The sequence below is a fragment of the Betta splendens genome, chromosome 9 (assembly GCF_900634795.4).
Source record: "Betta splendens chromosome 9, fBetSpl5.4, whole genome shotgun sequence".
NCBI lineage: Eukaryota > Metazoa > Chordata > Actinopteri > Anabantiformes > Osphronemidae > Betta > Betta splendens.
In genome coordinates, this window is record NC_040889.2 from 2,799,385 (window position 1) to 2,811,508 (window position 12,124).

A 12,124-nucleotide genomic window follows, 5' to 3' on the forward strand; every position below is an offset into this window, starting at 1 on the left:
TTTTATTCTAATTTATTCCTCATATTTGTAATAAGACGACCTTTGGATTAAGCTTTGTTAAATCAGGATCTCATTGATATGAATATAATTTTGTGCAAATAACCAAAATTAAATAATATTGACGCTCACGCTACCTTTTTTCTTTTGTCACGCACTTTTTGCATCGGGGCCAAGATGCCCGTCATTCCTCCTAATGCAGGTCTGTGTTTAATATTTCAATATATGGATGAATTTCCACCAGCTTCTACAGGTGACAATGCCTTATTTGTTCTTTTTGTCCAAAAGCACAATGCCTCTGTGATTAACAATCCCCGCAGATGCATTTTAATACTCCAACACATCTGTTTATCCGATGTCGATCGCTGCCTGGCCATTCTGAACACAAATAATCATAGATTAGAGGGAGGGGGCTTGTCCGGCATGGATTAACTCCGGTGGGGCCAGTCTCAACAACAAACTCCATTTTGATTATGAAAAGCAGGGGGGCAGAGGAGGCAACGCCGTTTTGTTTCCTGTTGCGGCGACTGGCCTCCCCTCTAAGAGGATTACCCCCTGACACACGCGCAGGAGTTACATAAGGCTGTCAGCGGATAATATCTGACGTTTCCTCATTTCGGCTTTTGGCAGCTCAGCTCTTTGAACTCTGACGCGAGATGTGGTGCGGCTGAATTCAGGAGAACACTTTTGCCCGTGTTGCAAAGTGATAAAGCTCAAACTTCAATACTGTTTGTTTGCTTCATTTGAACGTTTTCCTCTATCGAAAAATTTTGCTTTAGAATATTAGTAGTAATTTTAAGATTTTCTTCTACAACAAATGCTTACAATATTACACAGAATTATAACCAGTCCTTTGATTAGTCAATTGTAAAGTGAACATCGTAGTGTATTAATAACATCTGGGGAACATCTGGGAGTCAAACGACTGAAAGAAAACCTGTAAGCAAAGCAGTGAGAAATTCTATTTTAAAATACGTTTGCCTTTCCTCGGCTGCACATCTGATGAAGCATTCAACATACAATGCTTAAAATTAAACTCAAGTCTTTTACTTCTCGCCTGTTGTGTTTATCCCTCACCATTGGAGCTAACGTAGGAATGTGGAAGATCTCGGCCGTAGTGACTTTTAGACTTTGGGCATAATAACTGACAGCTGTAAACTCGCACCACTGACCCGACCTGACTGGTTAAAATAGGGAGGGTTTCATTGAAGGGAAGCGATAAACTGACATTTCACAATTCCATCTTTGATTACACGTGCATTCCCTCTAATGAAAGGTGCTATCATCTGTATTATGTGATGACGTGTCCATTCAAGGTTTACTTAAAGCTCCGTATAACCTTGTTCTCTTTTTAGTCTGATTGAGAATATTTGCACTGCTCCGCACTTTGTAACCCGAGCTCCACGCAGAGAGTGCTGCTCTCGCTTTAAATGTCAAGGCTTCCGCCGCCTGGCTCCGTGTCTGAGAAAACGAGCCCCACTTGTAAACTGCCCCGCGTATTATTTGTACACACAGATGTTAGACAAGCGAGGTATCGATGTCACGTCTTAGAATCTTCACCAAAACACGTAGAAACAAAACGCTCGCGCTGCTTCGAGGCTGCAGTTGCCACGGCGACACACCTGACAGGTCAATCTCTGGTTCCCTCTTCATTCTCATGTATGTCTGAAAGTCTCATTAGTGCTCCTCGTTCCCTTTTTTAAGATTTCTTCCCTGAACTGATGGGAACAAAGTTGATTGTTACCAGCCAGAGGATTTTAGCGGGAAAAAACAACACAAATATAACTTTTTCTCTGACATGACAGCTGCAAGAGATTTTTTGTGGCATTCACCGACTGGGAAGTGTCACTTTGAAATTGTACTTGTGGACTTAGAGGTCAAAAATGAAAGTCAATATAAAAAAACTGTCTTTTAAGAGATGACTCATCACTGTCTTGTTTATAACATTACTGCTATATAATTCTTTAACATTCTTAAATGTTGATTCTAAAATTGTTTGTGTTCCAAAACAGGCTCTACTTTTCATTAGATTTAATAAGGTCACCCTGATGAAGCTGAAGCTTGATTCCTATCGTGCTACAGTAGGAGTCCAGGCATCACGCATCTGCTGAATGTGATCCTGTGAAATAAATTATGCAATAAACCAGGAGTCCTCTTTCCAAAAGTAATTACAGAGAGGACTCTCTGTACCCTGATAACAGAACACTTCGAAGTTTGGTTACAATTTGTTACCCACCCTGGGAGTTAATATGGATTTGTTCCATGAAAATTTATTATAGAGGCATTTGAGGATTTATCAAGAAAACTCTTCAGATACTCAGCTCAAGTTCAGACAAACGCTAATGGATCTGATCCCTGTGTCTTAAAACTCCATCACCCCTAAACTAAATTTCCTTTCTTCTGTTAACTCTTCTGCACCGTTGTGATATCCGCTTGGTCATAATTGTGTCTTATTCACTCCCACCATGCAAAAGTGGTCTGATAATAAGGCTAATAATGCGGTGAAAAATCAGGCAGACGCCCCTGTCCCCTCACCCTAACCCCCCCATGCACACCGTAATGTTCAATGAGGCATATTTTAGGGGCATCGCCTGGCTCAGAGACACAGAGAATTACAGCAGACAATACAGCTTCTTTCCTTTCACCTTCCCTTTGCTGGAATGTGGGTCGGCCGCATCTGCTGTGTCTGTGTCTCCTCAGGACCAAGGCTTTGCATCTCCTCCTATAGTCCCAACAGTCAGCTATTGGGGGGCTTTGCTGGACGAGTGTGACTTTCTAATAACAGAGAGAATAACAGAATACTGAGCAAACAAAGTCATGTGTACCACCATGCACTGCATGGATGTGAAAAGATGTGATGAGCATAACCTTTCGTATAATGGCCATCAGAGACATAAGCAAAGGTATTTAGATAAGAAAAAAAGGACAAGATATTGTACTAGTGCAGATCAGCTTCCCACATAGCTGTTTACCACATTGTGGTTCTATACTAAATTGGACTTTATTCGCCATTGAAATCTTGCTGAAACTGTTACTTTTAATAGGGTGGGTGGTGGCTGCAGTTTTTGCCCATGCCCCATGTAAAACCCTTCTGCCGCCGCTGTTTTAGTTTTGGCCTCTCCTGCAGTGACTTCTCCCCTCGTGTCCATTAATTGGTTGCTTGTTTGGCACTGGGCAAGGAAGTCTGTTTATTACATTTTGGCCAATTAGGTCTGGCCGGGAAAAAAGGCAGCAACAGCAATGTTGCTGTTGACAGTGACTTCAAATATGACAACCTGTTCACAATAATCGTGAAGTGAAAACAAAATGTGCTGCTATTAAATTAACCAGCGGAGCAGTATCGAGCCTTCTTAGTTTTATGTGCCCAGTCACAGGAGCTTTCGCAGTACATGTTCACCTTAAAACGTAAGAAAATTAACCTCAGAGATCTCAAAACTAAATGATTTATATTTAATATCCGGCCTTGCAAACAAAACTAATTCAGGTAAAACTTACAAATATCAAATTCCAGTGTCTTCAAATGTGATACAAATAATTAAAAATAAATAAAAGCATCAAAAAATACATTACATTGCACCTACTAAGGATTCATGTGCTTATAAATTAGCCAACACATTTTGGATGATCACTCCGTACATTAGAACATGAGCTCCGCGTGAACACACATCTGGTGCTTTCCTTCAGTTCCTGACTGTTGATTTTTTTAGGGCTTTGATGTCTCTGCTTGACATAAAACCTAGAGTTGACACCATCTCTGACTTGAATAAGCACCGCTTTGCCATTCAGTGCAAGAACCCCATGAGAAGAGAGACCGTTGCTTCAGTACAGAACCACAAATTAACAGTAAACTTCATATGTGCCATTGCACATTTTGAAGGAAGTGCAACGTGAGACCCCAGCCATTCCAACCACATGCAGGCTTTTAAAACAGATTGCTTTCCATATTGGCCAGTATTAGGTGGGACTGGCTCTAACCTGCACTCATAACATTAGAATTACTCCCTATCTTATTGTGCACCTGAACACTCGGCTCCTCCTCAGCAAATAGCTCCCATCCCCATCTTCCGTCAGCCTCTTCCTCTCTCTCTCGCTCTCTCTCTCGCTCTCGCTCTCATTTAATCCTTAAAGCACATTAGTTGATGAAGCATCCGTTCTACCTCCCCTCATGCGCTCTTAGTGTTTTTAGTCTCATGCATACAATCGCACGGTACCAAGCAAACAAAAATGATTTTGACCTCACTGGTCACATATTTATACTGCCTTCATAAAAAGCAATGGATGAGGTCACTCTGCTACATCCCACTGTCTCTGAAATCGATGCTTCCTAATTGAAGAAGTTTCCTTAATTAAATATTACTAAGACCCGTATTTCTATACAGGTATAGTTTTAAGGACTAGACCCTCAATTCAATCAAACTTAACTTTTCCATGAACATGATATTCTGACTCACAGCAAACAACAACCTCTATGTTCCTAATGATGTTGGCACATGTGTCCTGAGGCAGCTGAGCTCATTCAACCAGCTTGTCCAAGATTTACAGAAAACTGGACATTACCCTTGACCCACTTAGACGCTGCATGTGCTTTGGGTTATTGTCTTGTTGAAAGACTCCGGGGTGAGTCAAACTCTCAAACTCAAAGTCTAATAATAGGCATTTTATTTTTGTTCTTCTGGAACCAATCATGTTTTTCATGTAAAAGCATTTTGTTTGAGTCCACGAAGAAGGTGAATACAAAAACGCAGGCAGCATTAGTGAATGGAGGATGTTTGAAGCACAACACAGACAAGCCAAAGAGGTTCGAGACAGGTGTCAGGCTGGGTTCAGGCAGGGGAGCAAGCGCCTTGGTTAAGGTTAGAGGAAGGTCACTCAAATCTTAACAAAGCTGCTGGATTTGGAGTGACCGTGCAGACATGCACGGTCACTGACCTCAACCCAGTGTCTGAATACAACACGGATAACACCAGAGTCACAAAACTGAACTGCAAGACAGGCTTTCTACAGGAAAGAAAATAGAGGATGCTGTTGATCAGATATTCTGCCAGGAAAAAAACAACAATTGGCATGTGTGCATTTAATAGATACGTTTTCATCCATCCATTATGTGATCCAATTATGCTCGTAACTATGCTATAGCTTTGTAATTCATGTCTAGGCAAATTAATGGGTACTCATTAATCCGCCTTTCCCTATATGCACCATAGTCCACTTTACAGAATTGTATTGTTCTTCCCTTTTTTTCGAATGGTCCAACATATTTGAACTCATTTGTTGTGGGCATAACGTGTCTGATGAGACCGATGGTTAAAAATAACAGAGGTCACTGTAATAACTGTACTCACCATCCATCTTCTGCCGCTGAAATCCTGTACGTGAGGGCGTCGCGGGGGGGCTGGAGCCTATCCCAGCTGGCTATGGGTACATGGTACACCCTGGACAGATCGCCAGTCCATTGCAGGGCAACAAAGAGACAGACAACCATTTACACACACACTCCTTATTGTAATATCTTATCTACATGCTGAGTATAAGGACCTTCTCCTTATACTCACCATGTAGATAAGATATTACAATAACCAGTGCAGCTTATCAACGCACATCCATCCATCCACATGATCTTTGTAGTTCCCTATATACAGTTTCACAGTTTCACTCACATCCATGGAAGCTTACTCTGTGGGGGGGTACACTGCTCCTTTTGTGTGCGCAGAACCAGAGGAGGAGATTTTTCATCATTTTGATTGTGGTTCCAAAGGGAAATGATTTCATGGAAAAGGTGGGTTGCACCACCTTTGATGAACCTGAAAGCATTTGTTGCTGTCGGTACCGTTTACATTTGAAACACTAGGTTTGTCAGATCCCCCCCAGGGATCTCCGCATTACTCTCCTTTGGGCTGATTGCACGTATGCTGAGAGGCCACCATTAATAAAACAGTGTTAATTAAATTTGCTAAATGTCCTGAATGTGTTCACGTTAATGGTTCTATTTCAGCTACAACCCACACATCCATTACACTTCTCCAGCATGTGAATTATGGATAGTTAGAAAATGACTACATTCATAAAAAATAATTCACAGAAAAGATGGTGTTGGACTGCGCTGGTGTGGAAAACTTGGAGAAACATTTCTATTAGAACCTGTATAAATTACACCTGCTGCTTCATCATTGCTAGTAGAGCCAATTACAGTAATACAGAGATATGGTTAAATTCATCTTTAGGACTCCTAGTGTGCCATAAACACAGTGGACGGCGCAGTTCCCATGATGCAATTTCCTGGTTTCTTAGTTGCACAGCAGGACACAGTTCCCCATGTGAACAGGACTATTTTTGAATGTCAAAAACCACCTGTGTGACTTTAGGGATGGAGCTAAATGTAAAACAGTAACCTCTTATTGTCTAGCAGGCTTCAAACTCACACACTGCCTCCTATAAGTCTGATAATGGAATTTGGAGACATCTGTCATTAAGCTGCTTATCAGAGTTCAGGAGGTTGTGCTTTAGCTGCAGTGTTGAAATGAGCGAGGGGTTGAAAAAAAACATTAGCGGCACTCCTGTACCACCTCCTGGCTTCCACTGTAACCTTTGTGGCAAACATATGGTAGAATTATCACCCTTCCAATTGCTACAACGTCAAAACTGAGCAAATATATCCTTGTAAAAGTAGATTTAATGGCAGAGTTGCAATGTGTGAATTTGACAATACAGGTACCTCGTAAAGTGTAATTGAGTGTAATTCAACCGACTGCATGATACTTGACCGTGGATGAACTCTAGGCTGGTTGAATCCCAGCACTTTGAACCTGCAACATAAGCCAACGTGAGGTCATCAAGAGATCACGATCAGGGTCACCTCTCTAGTCAGGGCACAAAATGGAGGAACACAATCATTAACAGCAATCAAAATCAGGTGGTATTTACTGAAGCGACCACCTACTAATCTAGGAGGAACTGTTCCCTCTCCCCTGACGGACCGGCGACAGCTGCAACACTCTTGTCCCCACGTTGACCCGTGAAAAGCACCTTGTCAGACCGTCAGTGAGGGACGTTTAAATTAGCCCCACTGGGACCATCGCTACCCGAAGCCTCTATTCAGCGGCTGCCATTGGCCCGTTGCCCTATGAAAGCGCGAAGCTGTTGAAAGAGGCTCCTGCTGCAACTACAGCGCAACGCTTTCATATTGCTAAGAATGTCTTCGCCCTTGCAAAAGTACTGACCAACAAGTGCATAAGATATAAAAAGGTTTTTTAGAGGCTTTGGCTTTTTTCATTTTTCTTTTTAGTAGCCACTGGAAAGGCTTGTAAGAGGATTTTTTAAAAATGCGATTTGTTGACTCGCTAAGAGGTTGTCATCCTTAAATCCTTCTGATGTAACATTTTTACCCAAACTGCCTCTTTTCATTTTAGTTCAGCGCCAATCTAGAGGAGAGTGGAACCAAAAATGATGAAACTGCTAAGTTTAAATAAGAGCATCATCATTGTAGTTACTGGTGAAAACAGAACAAAACACACTCGCCATTCAAAAAGTGATATCTTCACTCACCTAAAATGTATGCCGTGTTTTAGAGAAAAGACGAATATAGGGCAAAAAGCTAACGGCTCTACAATTCCAAAACTGTAACACACCTCTCGGCACCTTGGAAGCCATTGCGCTCACCTACAGAAAGCCGACAAGAGAGGACAAAGCAATGTGGGTCAGTGTGGGCTGGAGGCGAGCCGGCCAGCCTCCTTCTGATTTCTGTGACACTGATCTAGGTCGACGGAGACTTCATTGCCAAAGCAAAACTTCCCCCTCCTGTCGGAACACATAGAGATCAATTCCTGTGTGAATCTGCTGTCGGTGAGCCCGTGTGCAACAGGGTGGAGGGTAAGGCAAATAGCAGGAGCAACAGACATCAGGTTGACAAGTGTCCGCTTTTGTGCACCTAAAGCCCGAGTTTTACTGAATCACCTTAGTGAATCTGTTTTATTATACTCTTCCCCATGGGGGAAACCGGTGCTAGGCATGATGATGCAAACAACCAAAAGCAGTATTACAGGTGTATCTTTCCATCAGACATCCTGCTGCTACCGTGCCAGCGCGCCTTCTATCATCAATAAAGATTAGCGAGCCTGTTCGTGAAAGAGCCACACAGCCCAAGATAAGCTCGCGTGGCTTAGATAGGGGCTGTCACATATCGGATTTTTCCAAATGATTATTGTTATGGGAATGATATTATTACAATAACGGGACCCGCAAATAAATAATGCCACCGGCCATTTCCTCTTTATTGTTTGCTCAAAATTTAGGGAGAGTCCAACCACAATAATTCTGCATAAATTCACTATTATCATATTTTTTATGATGGCTTTTATATTCTGTTGCTTTATCCACATTAAAAACCAAAGCAGGTAAAATGCAAGATTATATCCAAGAGGAGCAGTTTATTGATTTTTCTGGACAACCAATCTTAAAGGAGACACCTAAATAACAATAAAGACATGTACTTCATATGCCTTCCTCTGCCTTCAATTTCAAGCACACACTAATAATTTCGGCCTGGATACTCCAAAAAAGAAGAGCCCTTTACACAGGTGGATTTGAGTGACTTGATTCTGGTTTTCAAAGTAAAATTTCCTGCTTCATCCTTTATCCATCGATGAAATAGGTCAAATATGTCAAAGTGTCTGACATCATCTCATAATTGTCTATCAATAAGTTATATTTATTTCTGCAAGTATTTGTCTCTTTCTTTTTATCCAGTACCGACACTGTAGTCCAATTTATAGTATTGTATTGTTTCTTCCCTTTTTTCTACTGGATGAACATATTTTAACTCATTTGTTGTGGGCATAGTGTGTCTGATGAGACTGATGGTTAAAAATATCAGGGGTCACTGTCATAGCTATACTCATCATGCAGATAGGATATTACAACTACCAGTGCCTCTAGCAGCTTATCAGCACACATCCATCCATCCATCTTTGTGTTTCCCTATAAAGCTCTTATTATTGTGAAAAAAGACACCACGTACTGTAGAGACAGTTAAAATTCTACTTAAGATCTGACCCCTATACTGCATAACTACTCCATATACAGTAAATCACAGTACACTACTGCACATCAAAGGGATTTTTTCATTATGTACCGAAACAAGACACAGAAAAAATCACTTCATAGTGTACAGACACAGGAGTGTGCAAAAGGTAATTTTCTTTCTATGCCATGTGAGCAGGGTCTGTGATGCTCTGTCCCACTGTCCTACTTCCATTCTTTAGAATTCCCTCAGTGGTGACATGACCCAAGTATACTGCTGGTGTTTTGGGGCTGCCGGCATCTGAGTTCTCTGCTTGAGGCTCCAGGAACGCCACCCTCTTCCCGTTCGACCGCCGCTGTTCCGACTCCACGTCCCTTGGGTCCGAGCACAGGACGATGGCCCTTCCTCCGCACCCCCTCGCTCCCCCGCCCGGGCCTTCCCTGCATCGACAGGGGGTGAGGTAGAGGTACAGCAGCACCAAAATGATGCTGACCACGCAGGAGGCAAGGGTGGTGAACGCGGTGTTAAAATGTTCGGCGCCGCTGCGATGCGACGTGCCGCCGGAGAGGGCGGTGCTCGAGTTGCCGACCACCACGTCGACTTCCACGGACTCATGCAGGTGATAGCGTCGCCCACGGGCGGCTACACACCCATATGTACCAGAGTCCTCCACAAGTGCTTCTTGGATTTCAAGGGTGCCATTAGGAAGAACTGCTAGGTGGGCACTTGGGTCATAGTTTGATGAATTCACCACAGTCCTCGGGGTCACCCAGAAAACCAGCAGCCCATCCTGGGTCCAGGACGTCAACCCTGGACATGGCACTAACAGTGATTTACCAGGCTCCACCTGGTAAGTCTGTGTCTCAAGGGGCGTGTCCCACATTCCCTGCTGGCTACAAATAGTCCCCGTTCTTGAATCATTTCTGCATGGATATTCCCCTCCAAAGTCGACCAGGGGCTGATACTGCTTCCAGATCCAGTACTCCAACAGGGCCATCAATGCACAGTCACACACCAATGGGTTTTCCTGCAAATAAATTCCACCTTGGCGTGTGACAGACAGCACGCTCTGCACAGGCACCTTTGAAAGCCTGTTGCCTGACACATCAAGAAAGGTCAGGTTACGAGGTCCTCCGGGCTCCGAATAGAGCCCCAGTGGAAACACCGTCAGTCTGTTCCCAGAAAGGTAGAGCCGCTGCAGGCTGTGAAGGCCGCTGAAGGCCCTTGGGTCGATCTGGACAATCTGGTTCCCAAACAGAAGCAGCTCTTTCAACTCACCCAGCCCAGTGAAGATGGATACGTTCAGCAACGTCAGTTGATTGATGGAGAGATCCAGATGAAGGAGATGCGGAGACACGGCGAACGCCTTTGCCTCAATTTGACGTATCGAGTTCCTGCTGAGGACCAGCGTAGTGAGCCGATCAGACCGTCGGGGAATCCAGTCGCTAGGCAGGGCAGTGAGGGCATTGTGACTCAGGTCCAGTCGCGTGGCGTAGCTCGGCAGATCAAGGGGCAGCGCGGACAGATTGCGGCCGCTGCAGGAGATGATATCACTCGCACAAAGGCAGTCACGTGGGCAAGCGCCCATGGAGGGAAGAAAACCGAGACACAGCAGGAGCTGCAAGACCAAAGCGGCACAATTGCAACAGCCTCCCCCGACACCGGTCTTTCCTGAAAGTGGTGACACAAAGGGACGCATCCTGGTGTTCCCTCGGCATGGGATCTCAGGTTACCGTCCCGCTGGGTGCAAACATGTCAGGTTTGCGAGCCTCTGATGAACAGGTTAATGAGCTGAGGAGAGGAAAACAAGGAAGAAACATCGAACAAGGAAATTAATCCCTTTATGTTTCGCCTGACTATTTTCTCTTAAGGCTTTACGGCACACAATCACCAGAACAATTACACACACACACAACTTATAGAAGTAACACAGGAAAAAGCCTTCATCTCCTCATTTAATTAGAGTAATAGGTGCTTACATCATCTGCACATCAGCATTGGTAATGTAGCGCTTAAACATAAATCCATACATTCTACACTGCACACACGTGTAACTGAGTAACAAATCAAATATGTCAAGATGTCCATTATTGTTTAAAAAGTGCTTTGCAGCGTGCAGATTGACAGCAAACTATAATGCAGAAAGGGAAAACATTGGGCCAAAGATAAAATTTGAGGCTGAAGCACTAATTAATTGTTAGGTTTCAAACATTAAACCCATTGTTTTGACTATGACCCTTTTGTGAAAACTTAGTTGAAACCCAGAAGTAAAAACAGTAGACAGAGTGAAATGTAAGATCATCGAAAAACTATATAGTGAATAAAATAATGATAAGTTTTGATGCTTGTATTGCGTGATTATGCTCACATCACATCCAGCATTCAACGACTTCAGCAAAATAACAGAGAAGCACTCACCTTCACGCCCACGCTGCCGCCCGGTCAGGTCTTTCCCGCCCGCTCCTCCACATCCAGGCGCCCGCTCTCCGGACGCGCCGCCGTTCCGTCCGCGTGTCTTTTTTTTAATTTCTAAAGGCAACTCCTCGCTCGTTGGGAAGTGACGCGCATCGTCTCCGGCCGCGCACATAACAATGATCCACCGAGAGCGTGCTGGGAGCGGAACGCGAGCGGGAAGCCACTGGAGCGGAGGCTGAACCGCTTCACCTGCGAGGTCGAGTCGTCGCGCGTCGCGTGTGGGAGGGGTCGTCCCGAACGTAAACACAGGCTGCACTAATGACAGGGGCTGTGGGTGCCGCTAAAAGCTGGAGGGGGGGGGGGGTATTTTTACCTTTGGTTAAACTTAGTCTACAATAATAATCATGATTAAATTAGGAGCCAAATTTCCACACAGGTGTAGGAGACCAAAAGAGATCCAAGAAGTGAATTTATTATACATTTTATTTTCACATATTCCACCTAAATTAATAGGGACCCCTTAAAGTAAAACGGCCCATGCTGTCTACATTAGTCCCAAGCATTTCCTAAATGAGGCACTTCTATGGCTTTGGAATAGATAGATAGTCAGGATTTTACACACCGTTGTTATTAAAGGGGAGCGCTGCTCAGCTCGATGACGTCATCAGAGCTGTTTTTGACCCATAGGGAGTTTAA

The 12,124-nt window shown here is 43.8% G+C and overlaps 1 protein-coding gene across 1 annotated transcript; it reads right to left on the reverse strand.

Moving 5' to 3' along the window:
- Window positions 1-8,250: 8,250 nt before the first annotated feature.
- LOC114861344 (amphoterin-induced protein 2-like) lies at window positions 8,251-11,755 on the reverse strand. The gene is made up of 2 exons (XM_029160453.3): window positions 11,432-11,755; window positions 8,251-10,804 (listed from the first exon to the last, which is right to left on the reverse strand). Exon 2 carries the CDS (start codon window positions 10,710-10,712, stop codon window positions 9,195-9,197), a length of 1,518 nt encoding a protein of 505 aa, XP_029016286.1. The 5' UTR covers window positions 10,713-10,804; window positions 11,432-11,755; the 3' UTR covers window positions 8,251-9,194.
- Between the last annotated feature and the right edge of the window lie 369 nt (window positions 11,756-12,124).

Excerpts from the sequence above, each read along its gene's own strand:
- LOC114861344 (XM_029160453.3), bottom strand. The coding sequence starts at position 10,712 with ATGCGTCCCTTTGTGTCACCACTTTCAGGAAAGACCGGTGTCGGGGGA.